This window comes from Arabidopsis lyrata (genome assembly GCF_000004255.2).
Source record: "Arabidopsis lyrata subsp. lyrata unplaced genomic scaffold ARALYscaffold_7, whole genome shotgun sequence".
Classification (NCBI taxonomy): domain Eukaryota; kingdom Viridiplantae; phylum Streptophyta; class Magnoliopsida; order Brassicales; family Brassicaceae; genus Arabidopsis; species Arabidopsis lyrata.
In genome coordinates, this window is record NW_003302549.1 from 12,130,202 (window position 1) to 12,152,320 (window position 22,119).

Here is a 22,119-nt window from a genome sequence, read left to right on the forward strand (position 1 = left end):
TATAGCAACTCTATTTGCATTTAGGCCGTTAGACAATAAGATTATTACTAGGCCCGTTATGCAATTTACGTTTTTGACTTTTCAACCCCTTTTAGGTAATTTGGGTCTCTCTCTCGTCGTTTTGATCGAACCCAGGTTGTGCAACTTAGAACCAAAAGAGAAAGAAAGCACCTTTCGACGCCGTTCTGGTTTTCCGATACCCTCAGCTTCTCCGGCACCTATCCCTAATATTTGCCCTCTTTATTTTGGTTCTACTAGTTTCTCCGCCTCCAAAGTTTGGATTTTTAAGTTTTGAATAGAAGGCGATATGTCGGAGAAGTTTTCACCGACTTTGAGGCTCGGAGATCTCAACGATTTCATTGCTCCGTCTCAAGCTTGTGTCATATCTCTTAAGGATTCAAAACCTATCGTCAAGAAGTCTGATCGACCCCAGGTCCGAAATTTCCATGCTTTCTCAAGTTTTCTTTCGTTTCTCATTGTTTCTTCAAGTAGTCGCTTCTTGAGTCTTTTTCATTCTCAACCCGATAATGAAATTACTGGTTTCTTTTGATATGAATCCTATATATATCTTCACCAGCTAAAGTGTCCTTCTCTGTGCTAATTTTGTATTTGAAGGTTGTGATTGCCCCAAAACAGCAGCTTGAACCGGTCAAAATTTCTCTCAAGGATTGCTTGGCTTGCAGGTTTGTTCTCTCACTTACTGCTTTTGAGTCAGTTTTGGAGTTTAGAATGTAATGGTTTCTATATACGATGATATAGTGGATGCATCACATCAGCTGAGACAGTTATGCTTGAGAAGCAAAGCTTAGACGAGTTTCTCTCTGCTCTTAGCAAAGGCAAGGACGTGATTGTGTCCATTTCGCCGCAGTCGAGAGCTTCCCTTGCGGTTCACTATGAGATCTCTCCTCTTCAGGTTTTCAAGAAGTTAACTACGTTTTTGAAGTCTTTGGGAGTTAAAGCTGTGTTTGATACAAGCTGCAGTAGAGACTTGGTACTTATTGAAGCTTGTAATGAGTTTGTGAGCCGTTACAAGCAAGCTAATTCTGATGATGGTGAAAATTCTCAATCCCCTCTCCCTGTGCTTTCCTCTGCCTGTCCTGGTAAGCAACTTTACTAGTTTGATGTAGTCGAATGTGTCACTATGTGAGAGTAATGTGCGAAATTTTTTGTGAATCAAGGGTGGATATGTTATGCTGAAAAGCAGCTTGGCTCATATGTTCTGCCGTATGTCTCTTCTGTTAAGAGTCCTCAGCAAGCTATTGGAGCTGCAATCAAACACCATCTGTGTCAAGCATTAGGACTCAGGTACTATGGTACACTTGAATCTTTGGTTATCATTTGGTTACCTTCCTAAAATTTTGGATTCAACGGTGACCATTTCATGGAACTAGGCTGCAGGAGGTGTACCATGTGACTGCGATGCCCTGTTATGATAAGAAGCTCGAGGCAGCAAGAGATGATTTTGTCTTTGAAGATGGAGCACAAGATAATGGAAGCCTCAAGCTGACAGAGGTTGATTCCGTGCTAACAACTGGTGAAATCTTGGATTTAATAAAGGTGATACTGTGATAGAAATTAAAACCTATTTTCATTGTAATTCTGCTTCCATGTCGCAGAAAATGTGAATTTGATTTTGGATTATTATTATATGTTTCTTGCAGTTGAAAGGAGTTGACTTTAAAGATTTGGAGGAATCTCCACTCGACAGAATGTAAGAAGCAGTATTTCCTCTTCCCTGCTTATGGGTGATGAATATATGAAGTAAACATTTTCCATTCTCATGCAAACAACAGGCTGACGAATGTTACTGAGGAAGGACATCTTTATGGTGTAGCTGGGAGTTCTGGGGGTTACGCAGAAACAATATTCAGACATGCGGCAAAAGCACTATTTGGACAAACTATTGAAGGTCCTCTGGAGTTTAAAACTCTCAGAAATTCTGATTTCCGTGAAGTGACTCTTCAAGTAAGTTCTTAGCCAGACTATCAAATCAACAGTTTTTAAATTTTCTCTGATTAAATTCCCCTCGGATATGTCTAATGTTCGTCATCTTTTCTCTTGAAGTTGGAAGGTAAAACAGTGTTAAAATTTGCGCTGTGTTACGGTTTCCAGAACCTTCAGAATATTGTCCGGAGAGTGAAAACGCGCAAATGCGATTATCATTATGTAGAGATTATGGCGTGCCCTGCAGGTTAATTTTCTGCAAACCCTGGTTGAAAAACGTGTCTTACATGTTGTCTTATTAACGGTTCCCTAAAATGCTTGTTCTAAACAGGTTGCCTAAATGGTGGTGGGCAGATCAAGCCAAAGACAGGGCAGTCCCAGAAAGAACTGATCAACTCACTGGAAGCTACTTATATGAATGATACTGTAAGTTACCTTTGAGTTTCATAATTCATTTCTTAACTAAGCTAATAAATTTGACCCCAAAAAAAAAAGAAAACTAAGCTAATAATCAATAACCTGCCCTTTTGGATCCAGACTTTGAATACAGATCCATACCAGAATCCAACGGCCAAGAGATTATACGAGGAGTGGCTTAAAGAGCCTGGCTCCAACGAGGCGAAGAAGTTTTTGCACACTCAGTACCATCCGGTCGTGAAAAGTGTTACGTCGCAGCTCAACAATTGGTAGACCGTAGACAAACTGGAGGTGTTCAAATTTTTTGACTGACAAAGGCAACAAAGACGGTTCTATATTGTGTATTTAGATAGGAGATAAGTGTGAAGCTTTATGTAAAAGACAAATCTCAACATTACATATAAGTAAAATTACACGATCCTACTACGCTGGAGTTTTTTTTTTTTTTGTTTGGCTTGTAATAGTACACTGATACAACCTCCAACACGTTCACACTTATTACATAGCAGTTACTGTGATAGAGAGGCAAGGAGCTTGTCCTTCAACTGCTCGGCTGTGCAGCCACCCTGAGGCCGGAGAGTGAATGTGTGAACCACACCCTCCTCTGTGACAGCCACATTGGAGTCATGAGGCATAACTTCATTCTCTCTCAACGTTTGTATCACCTTTGAAACGGGATGGGTTTCCAACGGACAGCTTAGCCTTACCACTGCATCATCGTGCCTTTGTTGATAATCAACCTCTGCTGGAGTTATCTGATTACTCTCCCTCCTCTTCATTATCTGCTTCTCTGTTTCGTATACCCTGATTTTCTTCTGCATATCTGTGATGTATGTGATTGCATCCGCAAGGAGCGAAGCCTTGTCCATCTTGGAGATGTTAGGCACCACCGCTCTCAATGCGTAGAATCTCTGGTTCAGCTTCTCCCTCCTCTGCCGTTCCGCTTCCACATGGTTTAGAGCTTCTTCTCTTCCGTTTGCTGGTTTTCTCCCTCTCTTCCTCGGCTTTTGCTCGTCAGTTAGATACAATGTCTCATCTTTCCCTTGCTCATAACCATACACTTGATTGGAACCACCAATCGCTTGCACCTCATACGATTCCAATGAGAAACCCGTGCCATCCTCCGTCTTGGGGGAGAAATTAATACTCATAGACCGTGGTTTCGATCCACCAAGGCTCAATTGTCGACCAAAGATTTTAGGAGCTTCTTTAGCCTGAACAAAGTCAGATCCACCAAACACTGATTTCACCATCTCAATCACACTCTTATCTTCTGGAATATGTCTCAAAGAACCAAGCTCCACAACTCCAGAATTCACTGGTACAGACAACACAGTCTGAAACCCAGCAGATCTACCCAAGAAAGACCTAACCCTATAATAACTCAAGCAGCTAGGCAAATCTGCAGCCCAAAGAGGCTTCCCAGAGACATAGGTTCCAGCAGGACCATACTTATTAGAATCACACCTAAAGGAAAAGTACAAAGAAGCCAGAAAAAACATGTCGAGATCATTAAGAGCTCCTGATTTCACCAAACGATGATCCTCATCCGAACCAACAAAGGACAAGTGAAGCTTGCGAAGCACACGCCTTTTGGTCTCATCTTGCTGCGAATAATCCTCACCAGAAACACCCTTTTTGACACGGCAATGACCATCTCCCCAGATCAAGACACAACCATCGGAGCTATTAACGTTGGAAGCTAACCAGAAAATAGCATAATCCCAATCAGAACCTTCAACAACGTGACGTAACCCTTGTTGGAGATTGGAATCACTTGGCGGCGAGACAAGCTTGGTCAAGGCAGTGTTGGAAGCTGAAGCCGTTGAGATGAAAAAGTCACAAGCTTCAGAGCCTATGGTTGATTCAACCATCGCTCGATCTTCTTGATTCTCCCAAAACTTTGGACCCATTTCTCCTGAAACGTTCATTGAAATGGATACACAAAAATTAGGGTTTGGAATCAAACAAATTAAAGGTATTGGATTGAGATCGCCGCTTACAAAAGAGATAGAAGATGATGGGCTTCGTGAGGAAGAGGAAGGAGGATCACGTGTTTCTTGCTGGGAGACCAATTTTAGGGTTTGCTGATGTAAAAGCAAAGCCCTTTATAAAGGTTCTATCTCTAGTTTCTATTGCTGAGAAAGGAATGACCAAAGAGAAGACAAAACCTGAGCTTGATTCACTTCAGATCTGTAGCTACTTGTTCTGAAATTGACGAAGAAAGCAGAAATGAGGAAGATGTGAGAATCTGGGTTTAATCGTATTTAATACGAAGGACATCATTTCCTTTTCCTTTCGTTTTTTAACAACAAACTATTTTTTTTGCTTTTTCTTCCCAACCCAAACCACAAGTAATTGTGCTGTAGTACAAATTAGGTTATTCAACTACAAGTAACACATTTGATTTCACTGTATTTTTTTCGAGATTATGGGTACATGTTGGGAACAAAGTTTCTTGTACCAACAGATTATGATGTGAGACATGAGTTTCGAGCCGCTTAGAGGGTCTATCGAAAACTCGCCTTCTCCAAATTAAGCTAACGCACATTGCCATCAATAAGCGAAAGAGGAGTTTACACATCTCACCATTATGTGCAAGTACAATTGTTAGATAGACGGAGCATGTAGTACGAAATGCATCATTACACCACCTAGTCAATCAAGATTGTTTCGGTAATGTGGTATTGGGGAACTAATCGCGTCTAATACATGCAAGTAAAAACTTACTCGTTCAACAAAAAAATGATTCGATATTTTTATTCGATTGAGATGAGTCTTATAAATGTCTCACTAGATGTCTAATAAAAGAGATTCATACATTTCTAAAAGGTTGCTTCCTTTCTTAACCTTCTTCCAAATCCTTTTTTCTTTTGAGCATCAAAAAGATTTTTGAAATACATCATAATGTAGGTCCATGAACAAAAATAGACTGATGAAAAAAAAAAGAACAAAAATAGATAAAAACGAAAACCAAATTTCTTACACAACCAAATAATAATTTAGCTTCTTATTACTTTCTTTTTTTCCTCTCAACCACCATTCAACAATTAGCATCAAAATTTAGGATTATTGTATTGATAGATGTGTATAAAAAATTATAGATTTAAGTTATAAGAGTCAATTTAGTTAGTCATATGCTTAGTAAGCAATAAGCATCACCGTCTAATCCCAAAAAAAAAAAAACAAAAAAAATCTAAAAGCAACAGTGCCTTAGAAATTTCCTTTTCCTCGACTTCCCTAATTTAATTTCCTCAGGTCGGAAGTTGTGAAATAATTACTAGAGATCCGACCTCACAAATTTGGGCCGAGTTTTGTTGGATTCCAATCTTCCACGAAACCCCAAAGTACAATTACATCTTCTCCGGTGAGTCTCCCATGTTGGCATTACGTTAGGGTTCTTCCTTTTGGTTCCGCATAATCCCAACTTCAGCATCAATGGGTCGCTCTCGAGGGAACTTCCAAAATTTCGAAGACCCTACACAGAGGTTTGTTCCTATTTCACAACTGATTTTTCCCGATATGGGTTTTTGTTGATTTCTCTTTTGTAATTGCCAATTTCTGCTGGAATTGATTTTAATTTCAAGTTTCTTTGAGTCTGCGTTGCGCAATTATCATTGATTTCTAGTTGGGACAATGAGCATGGCTTCAAATTTGTGCCTTTTGATAACTTTCAGTAGCTATAGTCTCCTCTCTATCTTCATCTATGTAATTGCCAATTCCTGCTGAATTGATTGTATTTTAAGTTTCTTTGATTCTGCTTTAGGCAATTATCATTGATTTTTCAGTTGGGACAATGAGCATCGCTTAAAGTTTGTGGCTTTTGAAAACTTTCAGTAGCTATATAGTGCACTCTATCTTCATCTATGTAATTGCCAGTTTTGGCTCAAATTGATTGAATTCATATTTCTTTGAATCTGCGTTGCACAGTGATCATTGAATTCCAGTTGGGACAATGAGCATCGCTTCAAATTTGTTGCTTTTGAAACCTTTCAGTAGCTATATAGTTCTCTCTGTCTTCATCTCTGTAATTGTTCTTTCACTGTTGATGCTGACGTGAAAGAATTGTGTTTGCGTTTGTTGCAGAACGAGGAAAAAGAAAAATGCAGCTAATGTGGAGAACTTTGAGTCTACATCTATGGGTAAAACAACTCTTCTAGCCTTTTTTGTTCTCCTGTCAAGATTCTTCCTTTACTCATCGTTCTTTTCTTGTGGAGACAGTTCCAGGTACTGAGGGAGGAGGGAAATATAACTGCGATTATTGCCAGAAAGACATTACTGGCAAAATTAGGATAAAGTGTGCTGTCTGTCCGGATTTTGATCTCTGTGTAGAATGTATGTCTGTTGGAGCAGAGATCACTCCTCACAAATGTGATCACCCATACAGAGTTATGGTTAGTTTTTTTTTTTTTACTTTACTTACCTTTTAATTTGGAAACAGTTTGATTCATTGAGAAAGAGATGAATTTATGTATACTTTCATCATTTGGATTTAGTGAATATATCTTTTGGTTGAATTCCATCAAAGCTTAATATATTTCATTTGCTTTGTCAGGGAAATCTAACTTTCCCGCTTATTTGTCCTGACTGGAGTGCGGATGATGAAATGCTTCTACTGGAGGTACCGCTACTTCTTCTATCGTACTGATATGAGGTCTATAATGTCTGTTTCTTTCAGTGAAAAGTAATTTCTTTTAATGTCTTAAATCAGGGACTTGAAATTTATGGCTTGGGAAACTGGGCAGAGGTTGCGGAGCATGTGGGAACGAAGAGTAAAGAACAGTGTCTTGAGCACTACAGAAACATTTATTTGAACTCGCCATTTTTCCCACTTCCGGTATGCTATATCGATCTGATAAGATAACATATATCTGGCTCAGTAGTGCTAGACTTTTGCAAGGTATTAATTAATTCAGGAGAAACGTTTTATTTCCCAGGATATGTCACATGTAGCAGGGAAGAACAGAAAAGAACTTCAAGCCATGGCAAAAGGACGCATTGATGACAAGAAAGGTATGCGCTACTTTGCTTGATGGTTGTATGATTCTGCGTTGTACGTGTTGCTATCGTAATTCTGAAATTGATGTGGCTTCTTTGGCAGCTGAGCAGAACATGAAAGAAGAGTACCCGTTCTCTCCTCCTAAAGTCAAGTATGTTTCTCGTTCTTCTCATATACTGTACAGTGACCTATAGTTTTCTCATCTTCTATCCAATTTTCTTGCAGAGTTGAAGATACACAAAAAGGTGAGTCCTTTGCTTGGTATGTTATATCTGGTTCGTATTTAAGTGTGCTTGTCGTTATGTTATATACATGCTTTAGCTTACACCAGTAGTTATAATCTAGTTCACCATAAATGGAATCATCTACTTCTTGTAAAGTAAGAAGCTGACTGAGCATAATTTTTTTAAAATTACAAAGAAATCCCAATATTTGTCATTGTATTTATACTGGTAGATATTTTCTCCTTTTTTCTATGTTTTGACGTGCTTTGTGGTTAGAGTCTTTTATAGACAGGAGTTTTGGAGGGAAGAAACCTGTCACCACCTCGGTCAACAACTCTTTGGTTGAATTGAGTAATTACAACCAGAAAAGAGAAGAGTTTGACCCTGAATATGACAATGATGCTGAGCAACTCTTGGCTGAGATGGAGTTCAAAGAGAACGATACTCCTGAGGAACATGAGCTGAAGCTGCGTGTGTTGCGTATCTATTCTAAAAGGTACAGCATTTAAGATCAAAAGGGGAACAAAGTCTCTTCTTTTTGCCGCCCATTCTGACTCAGGTGAGTGTGATGATTGTAGGCTTGATGAGAGGAAACGTAGAAAAGAATTCATAATAGAAAGAAACCTGTTGTACCCAAATCCCTTTGAGAAGGACCTGTCTCAGGAGGAGAAAGTGCAGTGTCGACGCTTGGACGTTTTTATGCGTTTTCATTCAAAAGAGGAGCACGACGAGCTACTCCGTAGTGTTGTAAGCGAGTACCGCATGGTGAAACGGCTCAAAGATCTCAAGGTAAGGACATTGCTACTCTCAAACTGTGCGTTTGGTTTCTTGGATTGGATGTGGCTCACTGTGTTAAATTGGTGGAGCAGGAAGCTCAAGTGGCAGGTTGTCGTTCGACGGCTGAAGCAGAGAGGTATCTGGGGAGGAAGAGGAAGAGAGAAAACGAAGAAGGGATGAACAGAGGTAAAGAGAGCGGTCAATTTGGTCAAATAGCAGGGGAGATGGGCTCTAGACCTCCTGTGCAAGCATCTTCAAGCTATGTGAATGATTTGGACCTGATTGGATTCACGGAGTCGCAACTGCTGTCCGAATCCGTAAGTGTCGAGATACTGAACATGTGTGAGATGAGAGTTTTGTTGTAACTGAAAGAAGAGTTGTTTTTGTTTTGCAGGAGAAGCGTCTCTGCAGAGAGGTCAAGTTGGTTCCACCGGTTTATCTACAGATGCAACAAGTGATGTCACATGAGATATTCAAAGGGAATGTGACGAAGAAGTCGGATGCATATAGCCTGTTCAAGATCGATCCAACCAAAGTGGATCGAGTTTATGATATGCTTGTGAAGAAGGGTATTGCTCAACTTTAAGGCTTGTGTAGTGTTGTATCATATATATATGTGAGCTCTATTGAGTTATTTGTTGACATTGCCTTGTTTATTACAACTTGTCAAAATTAGTTTGTAATAGAAAAACGATCAAGTTATCCACAGATTGTGAAAAGAGATAAGGTGAATGAGAGCCACACAATCTAAACTCAACGTTTTAGTATAGAAGAAAGAATCTTAATCCTACAAGGAAAGCAAGAAGTGAGATGACGATGATGTCTCTCCCCAAAATGAAACTATCTTGTCTGCAACCTCACCTCCACCTTACCAGTAGCAGATCATTAGCAGCAGCTCAAGCTTTTCCGTGCTCAAACATAAGGAACACAACATCATGTCTTGTTCGGTGCGGCTCAGGCAGAAGAAAAGTAACTACGAAAAGCAGCAGAAGCAGCAAGCTTGAAAAGGCACAACAGCCTCTGGGTTTGGAGCGACGCTGGAGAGATGCTGTGGTTGGTGGAGTCTCTGTAGGGTTGATGATGGTTTTGGTATTGGGAATGGATGCAGAGAAAGCTCTGGCGCTTGGACCAGAAGGTCCTTTGATGGAAGAGTTTTGGGACAACGTTAGAAGGTACGGTCTTTACGCTCTTACGGTTAGCACTGGAGCTCTCTCTGCTGTCTTTGAGCCCATCTTTGAGCTCCTCAAGAACCCAATCTCCGCCATTCTCATTCTGCTCATCTTAGGTGGAAGCTTCTATATCGTCTCTCAAGTTGTCTCCGCCATGATTGGTGTCAATGAATTCGCTTATGAGTACAGTTATTGACCAAACTATAGTTTGTTTTTGTTCTCTTCATTAATACTCTGCTTTTATGCTGTTTTTTTTTATCTATTTAAATTTTGTTACACAATCAATCACATTTTTATTTGACATATCAGTTACACCAAATCATGTACATTTTAAAAGCTCTTTAAGATGGATACTTGTGTGCAAATCTTTGTCAATCGTACTTGTGAGAATCCTCAGGCCTTCCGGCGACGTAATCCATCAGTCTCTCGCCGGTGGCTTCTTCTGAAAGCTGTTGAAAGCCACCGAAGGTGATTGCCACCGCTAAGAAGGCGGCCGTTGACGCAAACAGAGGCCAGAAATAAGCTAAAATGTTCACAATCCTTGGTGCTGCATACACGAGAGACGCCACAACCACGCTCACCATGATTGCTACCATGAAATGGAATCTGTATTCCATTAGCCTTGCCTGGATCTCCATTACTTGTGATTGAACTCGGTGAACAGAGAGAGAATTAAGGAGAAGATGTTGAAGCCAAAAACTTTGAAGATTGCAATTTAAGAGGAAGGAGATTGAGATGGTTTTAATTTGAAAGTTGGTACCTTTGGCTTTTGTTGATCAACGCAAGTTCTCAAGTCCTTTTCAAGTGGCTGTGTGCTTGGTGAAGATTCCCTTGTTTACATTAATTTAACCCACTAATCATGGTTACTGACTTGAATACCCCTAAGTTTAGAGAATGTGAAGGGACATAATCGTCATTCTAAGATGATGCTTTTGTCCGGAAAATGGGTTTTGTCTCTTTTCCTCGTGATGATTACCAGACAAAGACTTTGTGTAAGAGAATAAAGAAGGGAATAAGGGGGATCGCATCGCTTTGCAAAGTTTCTTCCTTTTCTTCATATCCAATGGAAAGGCATCATCTTTCTCTTCTTTAATCGCATTATAAAACTCCAAATTTTCATTACCACATAAGTGATTGATTAACATTAAGATTTTAAACAAAAACACTTAACCATCAGAATAACTTTGACATTCTTTAGTAATAGGTTTCCAAAAACAAACCCATTACAAGAACTGTAACTTTACATATTAGCAGTCACAACATCTTCTGAACACAAAATTTACAACTACTAGACTGCGTTGTTATCAAAACTTCTCTCCCTCCTGCTACTTCAGCTTCAAGCCACAGCAAGATTATACAGCGAAACAAACTATCAAAAGTTATCTACCTCTACTATTGTCTGCAAAGATGGCTTCCATTTCCGCTGAAACGAAACGCCTTGAGGATTTTGTCGCAGCAGCAGCTCGAGCTGTTTCCTTGTCAGAGTGATCTTTATGCACCGCCTTCTCCCAGTTTTGCTCTCAGTTGCATCCTGAGGTGACTCCTTGGCCTTCTCTGTTGATGCCTCATCATCCGACCAGACATCTGTAACTTTGTTTCCATGCTTGCAGAGCAATGTGTGAATGCAGTTTCCCATGATTGATAGTGATGTGATGATGCCATGAATCAAACAATTTATATTCAACTCTTGGAACAACGTGCAGACCATCATATGCCCACTAACTCTTTTCTTTATAACGGTCAGCTAATGTAGCAGCACTTGGAAAACATATCTTGTTGCACATGCATTTGTCAAACGGCGTCTTAAAAATTAATGAAACCGCAAATCAATAAGCATGCTTTCTAGGAGAAGGGGAAAGTCAAATGACCACCGCCCCAGTTTTAAAGTCAATAGGAGGATATGAACAGAAGACCATGAAACTAAGGAGAATGAGACTTAATCAGCTCTCTAAATGGTTTCAAATGTGTATAACCCGAGTTTGCTAGCATTACAAAATCTTTCCTGATCCAGAAAATTCCGGTATCGGGAGAAAGAAAGCTAAATAGTGGATAAAGCTCGAAGCCACATAGACATATCAAAGCTACATATCAATTACAAGAGCTATGCAGAAACTCCTCCAGATGAGCGTCTAGACTCCAACCATGCCTTTGCCGCAACACTAGTAGTCAAAAACCAGCCAACCTTATCCGGGGCTTCATGGAAAGGAGCATTTAGCTCCTTTAAGTGAGACTCGAAAACAGCTGCCAGACCTTTGTCTGAGTATTTGTGTTTTCCATGTCCAGTGTTGATTCCAAGCAATGGAGGGAACTCTTCACCAGATTCCAGAGCCGCCTCTGATAAGTCGTTTATCCAAACATGAAGAGCGGTCAAGGCTGCCCCCAGAGAGAGACTTTTTAGATGCAAGGACCATTGGGTAGCAGATTTCGATTGGAGACCTGTATAAATGTCATACTCAAGTCCTAGTTGTAGGATCTCACAAGCTCTTTCCAACTTATTGAGATTGACACAGAGATCAATCAAGCAGTTCAAATATGCTTTCTTTACATCAGAGCCAATGGAATCAATCAACTCAGATGTTTCCTTCTTGAACACCCCTTCCTCGCCGTTTTGCTCCTCGACCAACATCTTAACTTGACCAATGTTTTGTGGCTTAGCCTTCTCGACACAGCCAATGAGTTTACCGATTTCCTCACTCGGTGTCTGGGTCATTACATTCAGAAGACACCCACAAAATCTGTCGTCCGGAGTTATGCCCAGTTCCAACACTTGATCGAATGTCCTCACAACATCATCAACCTGCTTGGCTTTCCCATAACACTGGATAACTGATGTCAAAACAAAAAGAGTAGGCTCAAAACCAGCTTCTCTCATTTGAAGAAGAGCTGCCTCAGCCTCTGAAACCCTCCCACTGCAAGAGTACACAGTGATCAACGAAGAGAAGGTCCAGCTGTCAGGATCACAAGTCTCACAATTCTTCATATCTTGAAAAATCTCAAAAGCCTCATCCACATATCCAATATCAGCACACATGGACAAGAGAGTATTGTAAAGAATCACAGTTAAAGACAATCCTTTTTCCTTCATCTCTCGGTAGATAACAAGTGCATCATCGCCATAACGAGCTCTACCATAGGCTCTAATAAGAGCAGCATAAGTACTCCAATTAGGTGTAAAGCCATTGCTAATAAGATCCTTGTGGATAATCTTAGCCTGCCAAGGCCTCTTGGCTCTACCCATAGAATCTAACAACCTATTGTAAATAACCAGATTAGGCTTCACCCCAAGAGCCTTCATCTCTTCATAGATATTGAGACACCCATCATAGTTTCCAGAAACACCATAAATCCTAATCAAAGTCGAAAAAGTAACAGCGTCAATGCGCCATTTCTCAGTCCTTGCACGGTCATACAAACTCAAAGCCATCTCAACGTTACCAGCACGCCCGTAAGCATCAATCATAGCAGCCAAAGTGACATTATCAGGCTCACATCCAAAAGAAGACATTTTCTCAAACCATTCAACAGCTCTCTTAGGCACACCAGACTGCCTAGCACAGCTAATTATCGTAGTGAAAGTTGCATTATCCGGCTTAACCCCTCTCTCAAGCATTTCGTCGAACAGCTTCTCTGACTTTTCAAGATTCTTGCTTTTCCTAAACACCTTCAAGGTGACATTGTATAGAATCACTTCCCTGCTAGGTTTCATCGTCTCCAAGAGATTATTCAACACAATTGGCGCAGTTTCTGGGTTAGTCATGTTATTGAGAGTAACAACAGCATCTTGCTCAAACAATTTACCACCAAACCCAGTAATGACATCGCAAACATCAGCTTCGTTTGGCTTACACGAGTCAAGAGACTCAGCTAGTTTGATAAGAGAAGAGTACCTCGAATCGTAAGATTTTCTACGGAGCTGAGAAGCTCTGGGGCTTTTGGGATTAACCCAGACGTAGCTTTTGGAAGCTGGAGGGTCTGGTAAAGGAAGATCTGCATCATCAAGTTTGGATTTTTCACTCTGTGGAATCGCTTCTTGTACTGAAACATGGGTTACTTGGAGAAGGTTTCTGGAGTGGAAAGGAGAAGAGTTGGGATTGTAAGAGCAGAGGAAACTTCTTGGAGTGGATTTGGGATACACTGAGAGAAGATTGCAGAGAGGAAGAGGGTCATGAAGAAGAGATGAGGGAGAAGAACATAGATGATGAAATGACATTTTTTTGGGTTTGCAGCCTCGAGACCTTATCTAACAGCGAGAGTCTCTGCAACTTTGTAGAAGAAAAAGAATGAGAGTGAGAAGAGTTGTGTTGTTTTACTGTTCCTGTAGGTAACTGTGCGTTGTTTCTATGGTTTAAACCCACCATGTAGTGTGACTAACTTTCCACTAGACGATGGCGCATTGGGCTTGGAGATTACTAAACCGGCCCAATTAGAGTTACAGCAAAAAATAGGGAGTAGCAAGTTTTGGTGGAAAGGAGCATCTGGATTCTCAGCTCGTTCCACAGCTGAAGAAGTCACTCATGGAATCGATGGTACTGGTCTCACAGCTATTGTCACAGGTTTGTTTCAATTTCTACTTTTTTCCACAGTTTAATTTCTGCGTTTTGATCTTGCCCATGAACTCTAGTTGTTGTTGTATATGTTTAATGGATGAAAGGATTGGACTTTATTGGAATATTTCTATCAGGCTTGTAAGAACGTATCTTGAAGTAACAAATAAGATTTGGGTAATTATTGATGTATATGTTTTATTCGATTTTAGGAGCATCAAGTGGTATTGGGGAAGAGACTACTCGTGTTCTTGCTCTTCGTGGTGTTCATGTTATGATGGCGGTAAGGAACATAGATTCTGGTAATCAAGTTAGAGAAAATTAGGGTTTGTAGTCAGTTTGGTCAATGGCTCTTGGGCGTAAAAGAGGAATGAACAAAGCCATGGCGATAGGAGAGCTGATATTGGGTGATCTCGTTCTTGCTAAAGTTAAAGGCTTCCCTGCTTGGCCTGCTAAGGTATGTGTCATGCGCTCTCTCGCCTTCACGACGCTTTGGTTCATGATCATGATTTTTCGTTTTGGTCTTTCAAATATTATTGTTTGGATAAGTTTGGCTCTTCATATTGAATCAAGCTCTATTTGATCAATTTCTGTTTGCTCCTTAACTGGTAAAAATGAACAGAAACTAGAGTGTGAATCCTAAAACAAATGTTGTTGATGATGCGTTGATGCTTGATCTGCAATGTTAGGGTTTAGTTACTCGTATAAGATCGATTGGTGATGATGTGATGCAAACATGTTTACATAATTTTCACAACTGCATTTTTCTTGTGAATCGATCTTTTGGATGGATAAAAAACTGTCAGCTGCTGTTCTTGGTGTTGCGACTGCCATTTGGGTTATGTTCCTGGTTGAGTATCATTTGTTGAGTCTTTTGTGTCACATTTCGATACTCTCTTGGAGGCCTCTTTTTGTGGTTCAATGTTCACACATTTATTAACAAGACATTGTATAGTTTGTAACACAAACAACTTATACACATTTTTTGAAAATTTGAAATTTTTAGATCTTTACTTTTTGGATCCCACCATTGGACTGTCTCAAGATAAAAAAAAACACTCAAAAGTGTCTAAATTTTTTATTTTCCATTATTAAAATTATAAATCTTGTTTGGATCCCAATTTTTGGATCCAACCATTGAGGGTGCTCTAAAGGACTAGGGGCTAAAGAAGAGAGTTCCATGTTGAAAAGATTTTTTTCTATTTTTGTTGACATATGGTATTATGAGAGAACTTACATATACATTTTAGCAAAAAATAGAGTACCGGAAAAGAAGATTAAAGTTTTTGTTAGACATCGAAGAAGATTAAGTAGAAGTTATTTCATGGTTAAAGTTTGCCTAAAGATATTTAGATCAGTTTGCTATATATGTTCACGTGTTTAACTCTCAAAAAATCAAATTTGAGTCAACAAAAACTTTAATATCTTGAGACAGAGACATACAAATACATCATGTATATGTTATATATGATGAATTTTTCTCATATTATGGGCCATCTCAGTTTTAGTTGAGCAAGAAGATATTCAAAGATCGATAGGTTAGTGCTAAAAAAGTTATTTATTGCATGTTTAAAGTACAAATAGCACATTCGAACACCGTGTTCGGAACACGTGGCACATACGAAAACCATTCACATATGGGATGACGTGTCTTTGAATGTCTAAAATGGTTATAATCCTACCTTAGAACCGACATACAATCTTCGAACATGTATTTTCTGTAAACAATAGTCTAGATTCGATTTCTGACAAATCTACTATAGTTCTGCTTAAAGTTGACCTTTAACTATGCTTTCACACAGAAAAGAAATGTGAGAAACAACAAATTGTTGTGGACCATTTTTTTACACCCCTATTTTTTTAAACTTTTTACCCCAAAAAAAAAAAAAAAAAAACTGAAATTGTTTCATAGTACTAGCTTCGTACGTAGAATAAGGTAGTAGAGCTTTATGTGCACGAATCCTTCGTCAAACTTGAAATAAATAAGAAGAAAATGTCACACATCCCAATAATTCCACCGACACTACTTTGGAAATCGAAAAGAAGAAAGTTAATTCAGAGGTACAATCACAAAAAGTAGATTACGAATAAAGCGAAATACAGTAGTACTATTATTGGTTCATATAAAGAAGAAAATGAAACAATTTTCTTTTTAAGTGTTTTACAGTTACAAAATACAACGATCCTTCCTTCCTTATTGGTTCTCATAATCACAACATTACACGTAAACATCTCTCTATATATTTTTTTTAATTATTATTTGTATAAGAAAAAAAGATTAAAGGAAAAATAAGGATTTAAAGATAAAGAAGTCAATTCACATGATGGAACAGCTCTGTGGATTCTCTTCGCTGAAGTAATCACATCTAGTGACGTGGCAATGTCTATAAGCAGGTGGTGGTGGGCAGCCCCCACCCCAGCTCTCGTAGACTGGTCGGCCATAGCACTCGTAAGGCTGCGGCGGCGGCATTCCATATCCATTGAACGATGGCCCTCCGTATCCGTCGTAGTAGGGTCCACAACACATTGCTGGCTGCCCTTGCGGCATCATCGGGATCGCCACAGGCGGTCCCGGCTGCTTCGGGGCAGGACCGGGTGCTGGCGCAGGGCCGGGAGCGGGTGCGGGTTTGGCTGCGGGTGCTGGAGCGGGTTCTTTGGGCTTTTCGGGCTGTTTCGGCTTTTCGGGTTCTTTGGGCTTTTCAGGCTGCTTGGGCTTTTCAGGTTCCTTAGGCTTCTCAGGAGCTTTAGGCTGAGCATCTTTAGGTTTCTGGGGAGGTGGTTGTTGGGCTTGTGGCTGAGGAGGCTTGGGTGGCTCGACGATCTCGATGGTCTTTATGGAGCCGCCGCCTTTGGAACAGAGTTTGTCCATGATCTTCTCAGGACTGCAGCAAACCACTTTGATGATGACAATGTTGGACTTTTCATCGAACAATTGGTCTCTTATTTCTCTTGTTCCCAATCACACAAGTAATCCACTCAGTCCATTTCCTCACCAATCCAATCAAATCAAGAACCAATAATCCACACAAAAAAGTAAAGAAAAAGAGAGAAGTAACTCACGAGGGAATTTGCAAAGAACCTTCTTCACTTTCTTGTAACACTTGGCACAATCAAGATCCACCTTCAACTTCATCATAGTTACCTGTTTTTCAGATATCAACATCACTAAATCCTCAGTTTCTTCTGACATAGTAATTTTTTTTAATATAATCATATATACTTATGGATTTGACGTTTATAAGATCTAATTACTGAAAGAAACAACAAAAAGGGAGCAGAAGAACAGATTCGATCTCTGACACAAAATAGAAAAGGAGAAGAATCTGATCTCTTCTTTTCCTTTCTTATATTTTTTTGGTTTAAAGAGAATCTGATTTCTTCTCATAGTTTCCACAAAGTAGTAGCCACTCTTTTTTTGTTTAATCCATACAAAACAAACAAACATAACCCACATATACAAAAACCTCCTCAGGTTAATAATAAATAAACAAGAGATGACCACAAAGATGTTAAATATCCTTAAGACCCACATATATAAAATCAAAACTTTGTCCATTGACTGAATAAGAAAGAAGAGAAGAGAAGAAAAGAGAAGAGAACCTTTTCCTTCCCCTTCTCGGCCATGGCTTCGAATGAAGAGCTGAGATCTGAGATCTGAAATCTGACGGTGGCTTTAGCTTAGAGTCTACTTCAAGAGAGAGAGAGATTGGGTGGTGGTGAGAAATGTAGCTTTTTATAATACAGACTCAAATCCCACTACACCAACCATGTTTTGACACGTGTTCTTAGTTGGCGTCGATTTTGATTAATCAAAACTCTTTTGTTGATTTAAAAAAAAATGTTGGCAGGTACAATAATGAATCACCAGAACCCTTTTCACATCTCTAACCCTTTTCATAGTTGCCATTATTTGACTTAACCCAATCTTTCTTTCTTTATTTGTTTTGTTTTAGTCTATTACCAAATGATATTTTTACTGCTCATCCTAAATTCAATGTTTCTTTACTAGTTTAATACATTAACATGCAAGAAATAAAACTAAACTATTTAAGGAAGGAGTGGGAAGTCGGCTATTCAATTTCTCAATCATTCTTCCTTCAACGCAACTCTTTGTCTCCTTCTCTTCTTTTTCTTTTTGTTACTCATTTGCTTAATTAAAAAATGGTAAAGAATCTTTGTAATTGTTTCTCTCCAGCTCGATTAATCAACCACTCCAATAGTCCAATTCCCACATCACATGCTTTGTAATCATCTATAGAAATAGGTAAATTTAATTTGTATGTATTATCTTATGATATTTTCACTAACGAACAAATGGAGCAATCATCATCATCATCAATTCTTCATACGTAAGAAGAAGATAGAAGGAGAGATAACAACAATAAATATAGCTGGAAGATTCGTCACATGCAGTATAGTTTAGTTGGTAGAATAAAACACTTTTATTTGGGCATTTTATATTTTACAAAGGCCAATCGAAAAATGTCTTAAAGAATTTGTGATGAATATATATTGGTATATGAGTTTGAATAGATGGGGTCATGAAACCCAATGGGTGTTTCGAAGTACAAAAACATAACTCTTATTGGACTCTCTACTTTAGATAAGAATCTCCACTCCTACTCTCCAAGTCTAGTGGGCCGTTTCACGTTCTTTTTCATACACAACTACACAAGTGTATGTATGTCTAAATTAGGGGTGTGGGAGTTCCGATTTGATTTGAGCTTTTTTTTGTCAGTTTGGATTCGATTCGTTTCAGTTAATCGGGGTTTATAATACTTAAGCAGGAGACTAACCAAAATTCAGTTCGGTTCAGTTTGTATTTGACTTTGTTTCACTATGGTTAGACATCTACCTCTAACCATAGTGTCACCAAATATCATGGAAACGATATGATCTGTTCAATTCTTAAAAATAGATGAAGCTTTGCAACATCTTTCAAATCACCTCTTTTATGGATCTCTTAGTACAACTTAAAAAAAAAAAACTATTTGATGGAAGATATATTTATTCTTAAGAATTTCTTGTGCATCCATAACATTACATTTAGTTATAAAATAATCAACACAAATTTAAAACTATACAAAAATATTGACATCATAAAATATAATTCAAGTGTCTGTCCCCTTTTCGAGCTATTATTATATCCGTTAGAATAAACTAAAATGAACAATAAAAATTTATAAACGAGCATTGGTTGAGAGGAAAAACCCATTGTGAAGTGAATCACATTCATATCTAAAAAAGAATTCGACCATACATTGCACACTAGATTTTCCTTTTTTGATACATTTATTTATAAACTAGAAAACCGAATTATCCAAACCATAACATTAGTGGAATCATGCTTGTTCCTTCTCCGTTGTGTTCATAGAATCAAAATTTTGCAAACTACAATTAACATCTTTAATCATTAGATTATAAAAGTTAAGAAAATGTACTTTTGATAACACTTATAAATTTTAAAACAAAATACTTTTTAAGATCAAATATCACATATATCAATTTGTTTACAAATGCTATTATAGCGATGTAACGCGGCTACACGGGTACAAATCTAATTAAAAATGAAATAAACATATATATTGGGTTATTATACCTAGTTCGGTTCGAAGAAAGTCTTAACCAAACAGTTACAATTCTATATAAGAACTCATCTAATTATCAGTTTGTTTCACCTGTAAATATGGGATTATTATATCATGACCAATTTGTTAGGAATGTTCATAAGTCGATACAGTTTCATGAAACAACGATACACTTCAACAATGTGTTTGTTTCAATGACGATCATGCATGCCTATCAAATAATGGTATTCTAATTAAGTACCAAAGTGGCTATACTAGTTTATGATGTGTTAAGTTTTTTTACGGCAACTTTAATCGAGTTTTTTTTATATATATATTTTTAATTTTTGGTGTTAATTATGTATTTTCAGTTTATCATTTTTGAGGTCATTGTAAGTTCTATATGTTATTCTTATATTTTAGAATTTCAATTAAATTAGGATCTATGATTTTTAATATGAATTTATGTACCTAGAAATATATTATATAATTTTGTTTAGGTATAAAATGATAAATATGAAAATTGAAGGAGTACTTTGTAAATTAAAAAATTGTTGGAGCAACACTATTCATATCTCTATATTTTGAGCAAGATATAAAACACCGTTGGAGTGATTTACACCAAATACAGAGTTAGAGCAACACTATTCATATCTCTATATTTGGAGCAATATATAAAGCATCATTGAAGTGATTTTACACCAAATATAGAATTGGAACCAAGATTTGAAGCACCAATGGAGATGCTCCAAGCTCGGAACAGTCTACCAATTATGAAATAAAATAAACTTATATCTGTACCGACGAATGTATAAAATAGTAATAAATTGTTAATGATAAAAATTATCTTTTAATTCTTTTTTTTTGGTAGTAAAAAAAATATCTTTTAATTCATCTTAGGGAAAACACATTTTTAACCCTCAAAGTGTTACTGGATAACACTTTAAACCTCGAAAAAATTTCACTAACACTATAAACTACCAAGATAATTTTACTAACACTTTAAGACTCCGAACTAGCTTTTATGTTTGTCCCGCCGTAAAAAATGATGGAAATTTAATTTCTATTTGTTTAATATACATTAATTTAATTTAATTTAAATATAAATTAATTTTATTATTTATTACAATTAATAAAACTTTAAAAAGACAAAAAAAACTTCACCTTCTTTGTTTACTCACCGTTCGACCATGAAATTTCAAAATTAAACCTCTGAATCTATAGACTTAAGCACAAGAAAGTTTATAGTATAATAATATAAACCAAATAATGTAGAATATGAGGTACAAGAGAAGCATAAATAGAATAATAAAAACCAAAGAATGTCAAAGTTTAATCAGAAAACGAAACATTCTTCGTATTGGGGGAATCTACTTTTTTTTTTTTTACTTTTCTTAATAATCGTAAAATCATAATAAATAATAAAATTAATTAAAATTTTAAATTAAATAAATTTATATTAAACCAATATAAAATAATTGTTTCATCATATTTTATGGTGGTGCAAACATGAAAGCTAGTTTGGAGGTTTAAAGTGTTAGTAAAATTATTTTGGCAGTTTATAGTGTTAGTGGAATTCTTTCCGAGTTTAAAGTGCTCCTAGTGACACTTCGAGGGTTAAAAATGTAATTCCTCATTCATCTTATTAACCAATCTTATTTATTTGTACCACCATTTTGCTTATCCTTTTCAAATTAGTTTTTTTTTTTATAAACCGATGCAACTAAAAGAGAGATCACAAAGTGTAATCAATATTTTTAAACACATTGGATCAATACAGGTTTTGCTGGATTTTTCCGAATTTTATCAGATTTATAGTTAATGGATTTTAGTATTGAATATGAATCGGATTATTGACGAAATCACCGAGTTTACCGGTCCGACTATGAGTTCGGATTAGGTTTGAAAACACCAGCGCCGACAGTAAAGAAAGTTATTTTGTGATATCCAAAATGTGAAGACGATAAAAATGTATTAAAATACTCATTTGTGCATACATACCATTTAGTCCTTTAATATCAATTGTTGGAACCTTTCACAACTTCGTGATAAATTAGTAAATTACAGAATTTGTTTTTTAAGAACAAAAAATATTTTTCCTTCTAAATTCATTGATATCAAATCAAGATTACAAAGTTAGTTTACAGAAACTTTTGAAAACAAATTATTACATAAGCAGATATATGCATCACATTTTAAGAAAGATACACAAAAAGAAGTGAATTTGACGATATCATACTTATGAACACTATTTTGAAAAATATAAAAGCTGTGTTTTCTAAAAAAACCAATTCCACCGTAATAAATTCTTCATACACCAAAAACTGTTAACAATGGCAGGAGAAGTGATTCCTTGCCACACACACGAAGTCTAGAACAATAAGGTCAAATCCGCCAACGAATCCAAGAAACTAGTACTTTTCTCTTCTCTTGTCTTTGAGTTTTCTTGATGATGTTCTTCAAAATTCTGTTTTGTTC

General features: G+C 37.5%; 7 protein-coding genes across 10 annotated transcripts; 3 read left to right on the forward strand and 4 right to left on the reverse strand.

Annotated features, from left to right (window-relative positions):
• Window positions 1–55: 55 nt before the first annotated feature.
• Window positions 56–2,784, forward strand: LOC9304206 (protein NAR1). The gene is made up of 10 exons (XM_002868088.2): window positions 56–433; window positions 616–683; window positions 760–1,100; window positions 1,179–1,305; window positions 1,392–1,557; window positions 1,662–1,711; window positions 1,794–1,965; window positions 2,065–2,191; window positions 2,276–2,370; window positions 2,482–2,784. The coding sequence occupies exons 1-10, from the start codon at window positions 308–310 to the stop codon at window positions 2,632–2,634; spliced, it is 1,425 nt and encodes a 474-aa protein (XP_002868134.1). The 5' UTR covers window positions 56–307; the 3' UTR covers window positions 2,635–2,784.
• LOC9304207 (transcription factor bHLH3) lies at window positions 2,721–4,606 on the reverse strand. The gene is made up of 2 exons (XM_002870113.2): window positions 4,365–4,606; window positions 2,721–4,279 (listed from the first exon to the last, which is right to left on the reverse strand). The coding sequence occupies exon 2, from the start codon at window positions 4,272–4,274 to the stop codon at window positions 2,871–2,873; it is 1,404 nt and encodes a 467-aa protein (XP_002870159.1). The 5' UTR covers window positions 4,275–4,279; window positions 4,365–4,606; the 3' UTR covers window positions 2,721–2,870.
• Window positions 4,607–5,451: 845 nt separating this feature from the next.
• LOC9306231 (transcriptional adapter ADA2b) lies at window positions 5,452–9,118 on the forward strand. 4 transcript variants are annotated; one of them, XM_021018314.1, is made up of 12 exons: window positions 5,452–5,849; window positions 6,448–6,503; window positions 6,583–6,755; window positions 6,917–6,982; window positions 7,073–7,198; window positions 7,299–7,374; window positions 7,463–7,511; window positions 7,586–7,605; window positions 7,873–8,080; window positions 8,163–8,373; window positions 8,454–8,678; window positions 8,756–9,118. In XM_021018314.1, exons 1-12 carry the CDS (start codon window positions 5,800–5,802, stop codon window positions 8,945–8,947), a joined length of 1,452 nt encoding a protein of 483 aa, XP_020873973.1. In that variant the 5' UTR covers window positions 5,452–5,799; the 3' UTR covers window positions 8,948–9,118. The 4 variants fall into 4 exon arrangements, with proteins under 4 accessions (XP_020873973.1, XP_020873971.1, XP_020873972.1 ...); XM_021018312.1 differs by having other exon boundaries at window positions 5,457–5,849; window positions 7,861–8,080; XM_021018313.1 differs by having other exon boundaries at window positions 5,557–5,849; window positions 7,466–7,511; window positions 7,861–8,080.
• Window positions 9,076–9,849, forward strand: LOC9304208. Its single transcript, XM_002868090.2, has one exon. The coding sequence runs from the start codon at window positions 9,172–9,174 to the stop codon at window positions 9,724–9,726; it is 555 nt and encodes a 184-aa protein (XP_002868136.2). The 5' UTR covers window positions 9,076–9,171; the 3' UTR covers window positions 9,727–9,849.
• On the reverse strand, window positions 9,814–11,357 carry LOC9304209. Its single transcript, XM_021018339.1, is given in 3 exon segments — window positions 9,814–10,229; window positions 10,747–10,796; window positions 10,918–11,357. Coding segments are annotated over 3 exon segments (702 nt in total). The 5' UTR covers window positions 11,242–11,357; the 3' UTR covers window positions 9,814–9,901.
• A 94-nt stretch (window positions 11,358–11,451) lies between these two features.
• Window positions 11,452–13,914, reverse strand: LOC9306232 (pentatricopeptide repeat-containing protein At4g16390, chloroplastic). The gene has a single exon (XM_002870115.2). The coding sequence runs from the start codon at window positions 13,738–13,740 to the stop codon at window positions 11,632–11,634; it is 2,109 nt and encodes a 702-aa protein (XP_002870161.1). The 5' UTR covers window positions 13,741–13,914; the 3' UTR covers window positions 11,452–11,631.
• Window positions 13,915–16,162: 2,248 nt separating this feature from the next.
• On the reverse strand, window positions 16,163–17,840 carry LOC9304210 (protein PYRICULARIA ORYZAE RESISTANCE 21). The gene is made up of 3 exons (XM_021018324.1): window positions 17,675–17,840; window positions 17,135–17,216; window positions 16,163–17,020 (listed from the first exon to the last, which is right to left on the reverse strand). Exons 1-3 carry the CDS (start codon window positions 17,696–17,698, stop codon window positions 16,392–16,394), a joined length of 735 nt encoding a protein of 244 aa, XP_020873983.1. The 5' UTR covers window positions 17,699–17,840; the 3' UTR covers window positions 16,163–16,391.
• Window positions 17,841–22,119: the final 4,279 nt, after the last annotated feature.

What these genes read in the sequence shown, in the direction of transcription:
- LOC9304206 (XM_002868088.2), top strand. Translation starts at nt 308, where the DNA reads ATGTCGGAGAAGTTTTCACCGACTTTGAGGCTCGGAGATCTCAACGAT. An exon ending in GCTTTCCTCTGCCTGTCCTG is followed by an intron (nt 1,101 to 1,178) that starts GTAAGCAACTTT and finishes TTGTGAATCAAG; the next exon opens with GGTGGATATGTTATGCTGAA. An exon ending in TGTCAAGCATTAGGACTCAG is followed by an intron (nt 1,306 to 1,391) that starts GTACTATGGTAC and finishes TCATGGAACTAG; the next exon opens with GCTGCAGGAGGTGTACCATG.
- LOC9304207 (XM_002870113.2), bottom strand. Translation starts at nt 4,274, where the DNA reads ATGGGTCCAAAGTTTTGGGAGAATCAAGAAGATCGAGCGATGGTTGAA.
- LOC9306231 (XM_021018312.1), top strand. Translation starts at nt 5,800, where the DNA reads ATGGGTCGCTCTCGAGGGAACTTCCAAAATTTCGAAGACCCTACACAG. An exon ending in ACGCATTGATGACAAGAAAG is followed by an intron (nt 7,375 to 7,462) that starts GTATGCGCTACT and finishes CTTCTTTGGCAG; the next exon opens with CTGAGCAGAACATGAAAGAA. An exon ending in AGTTGAAGATACACAAAAAG is followed by an intron (nt 7,606 to 7,860) that starts GTGAGTCCTTTG and finishes CTTTGTGGTTAG; the next exon opens with AGTCTTTTATAGACAGGAGT.
- LOC9304208 (XM_002868090.2), top strand. Translation starts at nt 9,172, where the DNA reads ATGACGATGATGTCTCTCCCCAAAATGAAACTATCTTGTCTGCAACCT.
- LOC9306232 (XM_002870115.2), bottom strand. Translation starts at nt 13,740, where the DNA reads ATGTCATTTCATCATCTATGTTCTTCTCCCTCATCTCTTCTTCATGAC.
- LOC9304210 (XM_021018324.1), bottom strand. Translation starts at nt 17,698, where the DNA reads ATGGCCGAGAAGGGGAAGGAAAAG. An exon ending in CCGAGAAGGGGAAGGAAAAG is followed by an intron (nt 17,217 to 17,674) that starts GTTCTCTTCTCT and finishes TCTGAAAAACAG; the next exon opens with GTAACTATGATGAAGTTGAA. An exon ending in GGTTCTTTGCAAATTCCCTC is followed by an intron (nt 17,021 to 17,134) that starts GTGAGTTACTTC and finishes TGGGAACAAGAG; the next exon opens with AAATAAGAGACCAATTGTTC.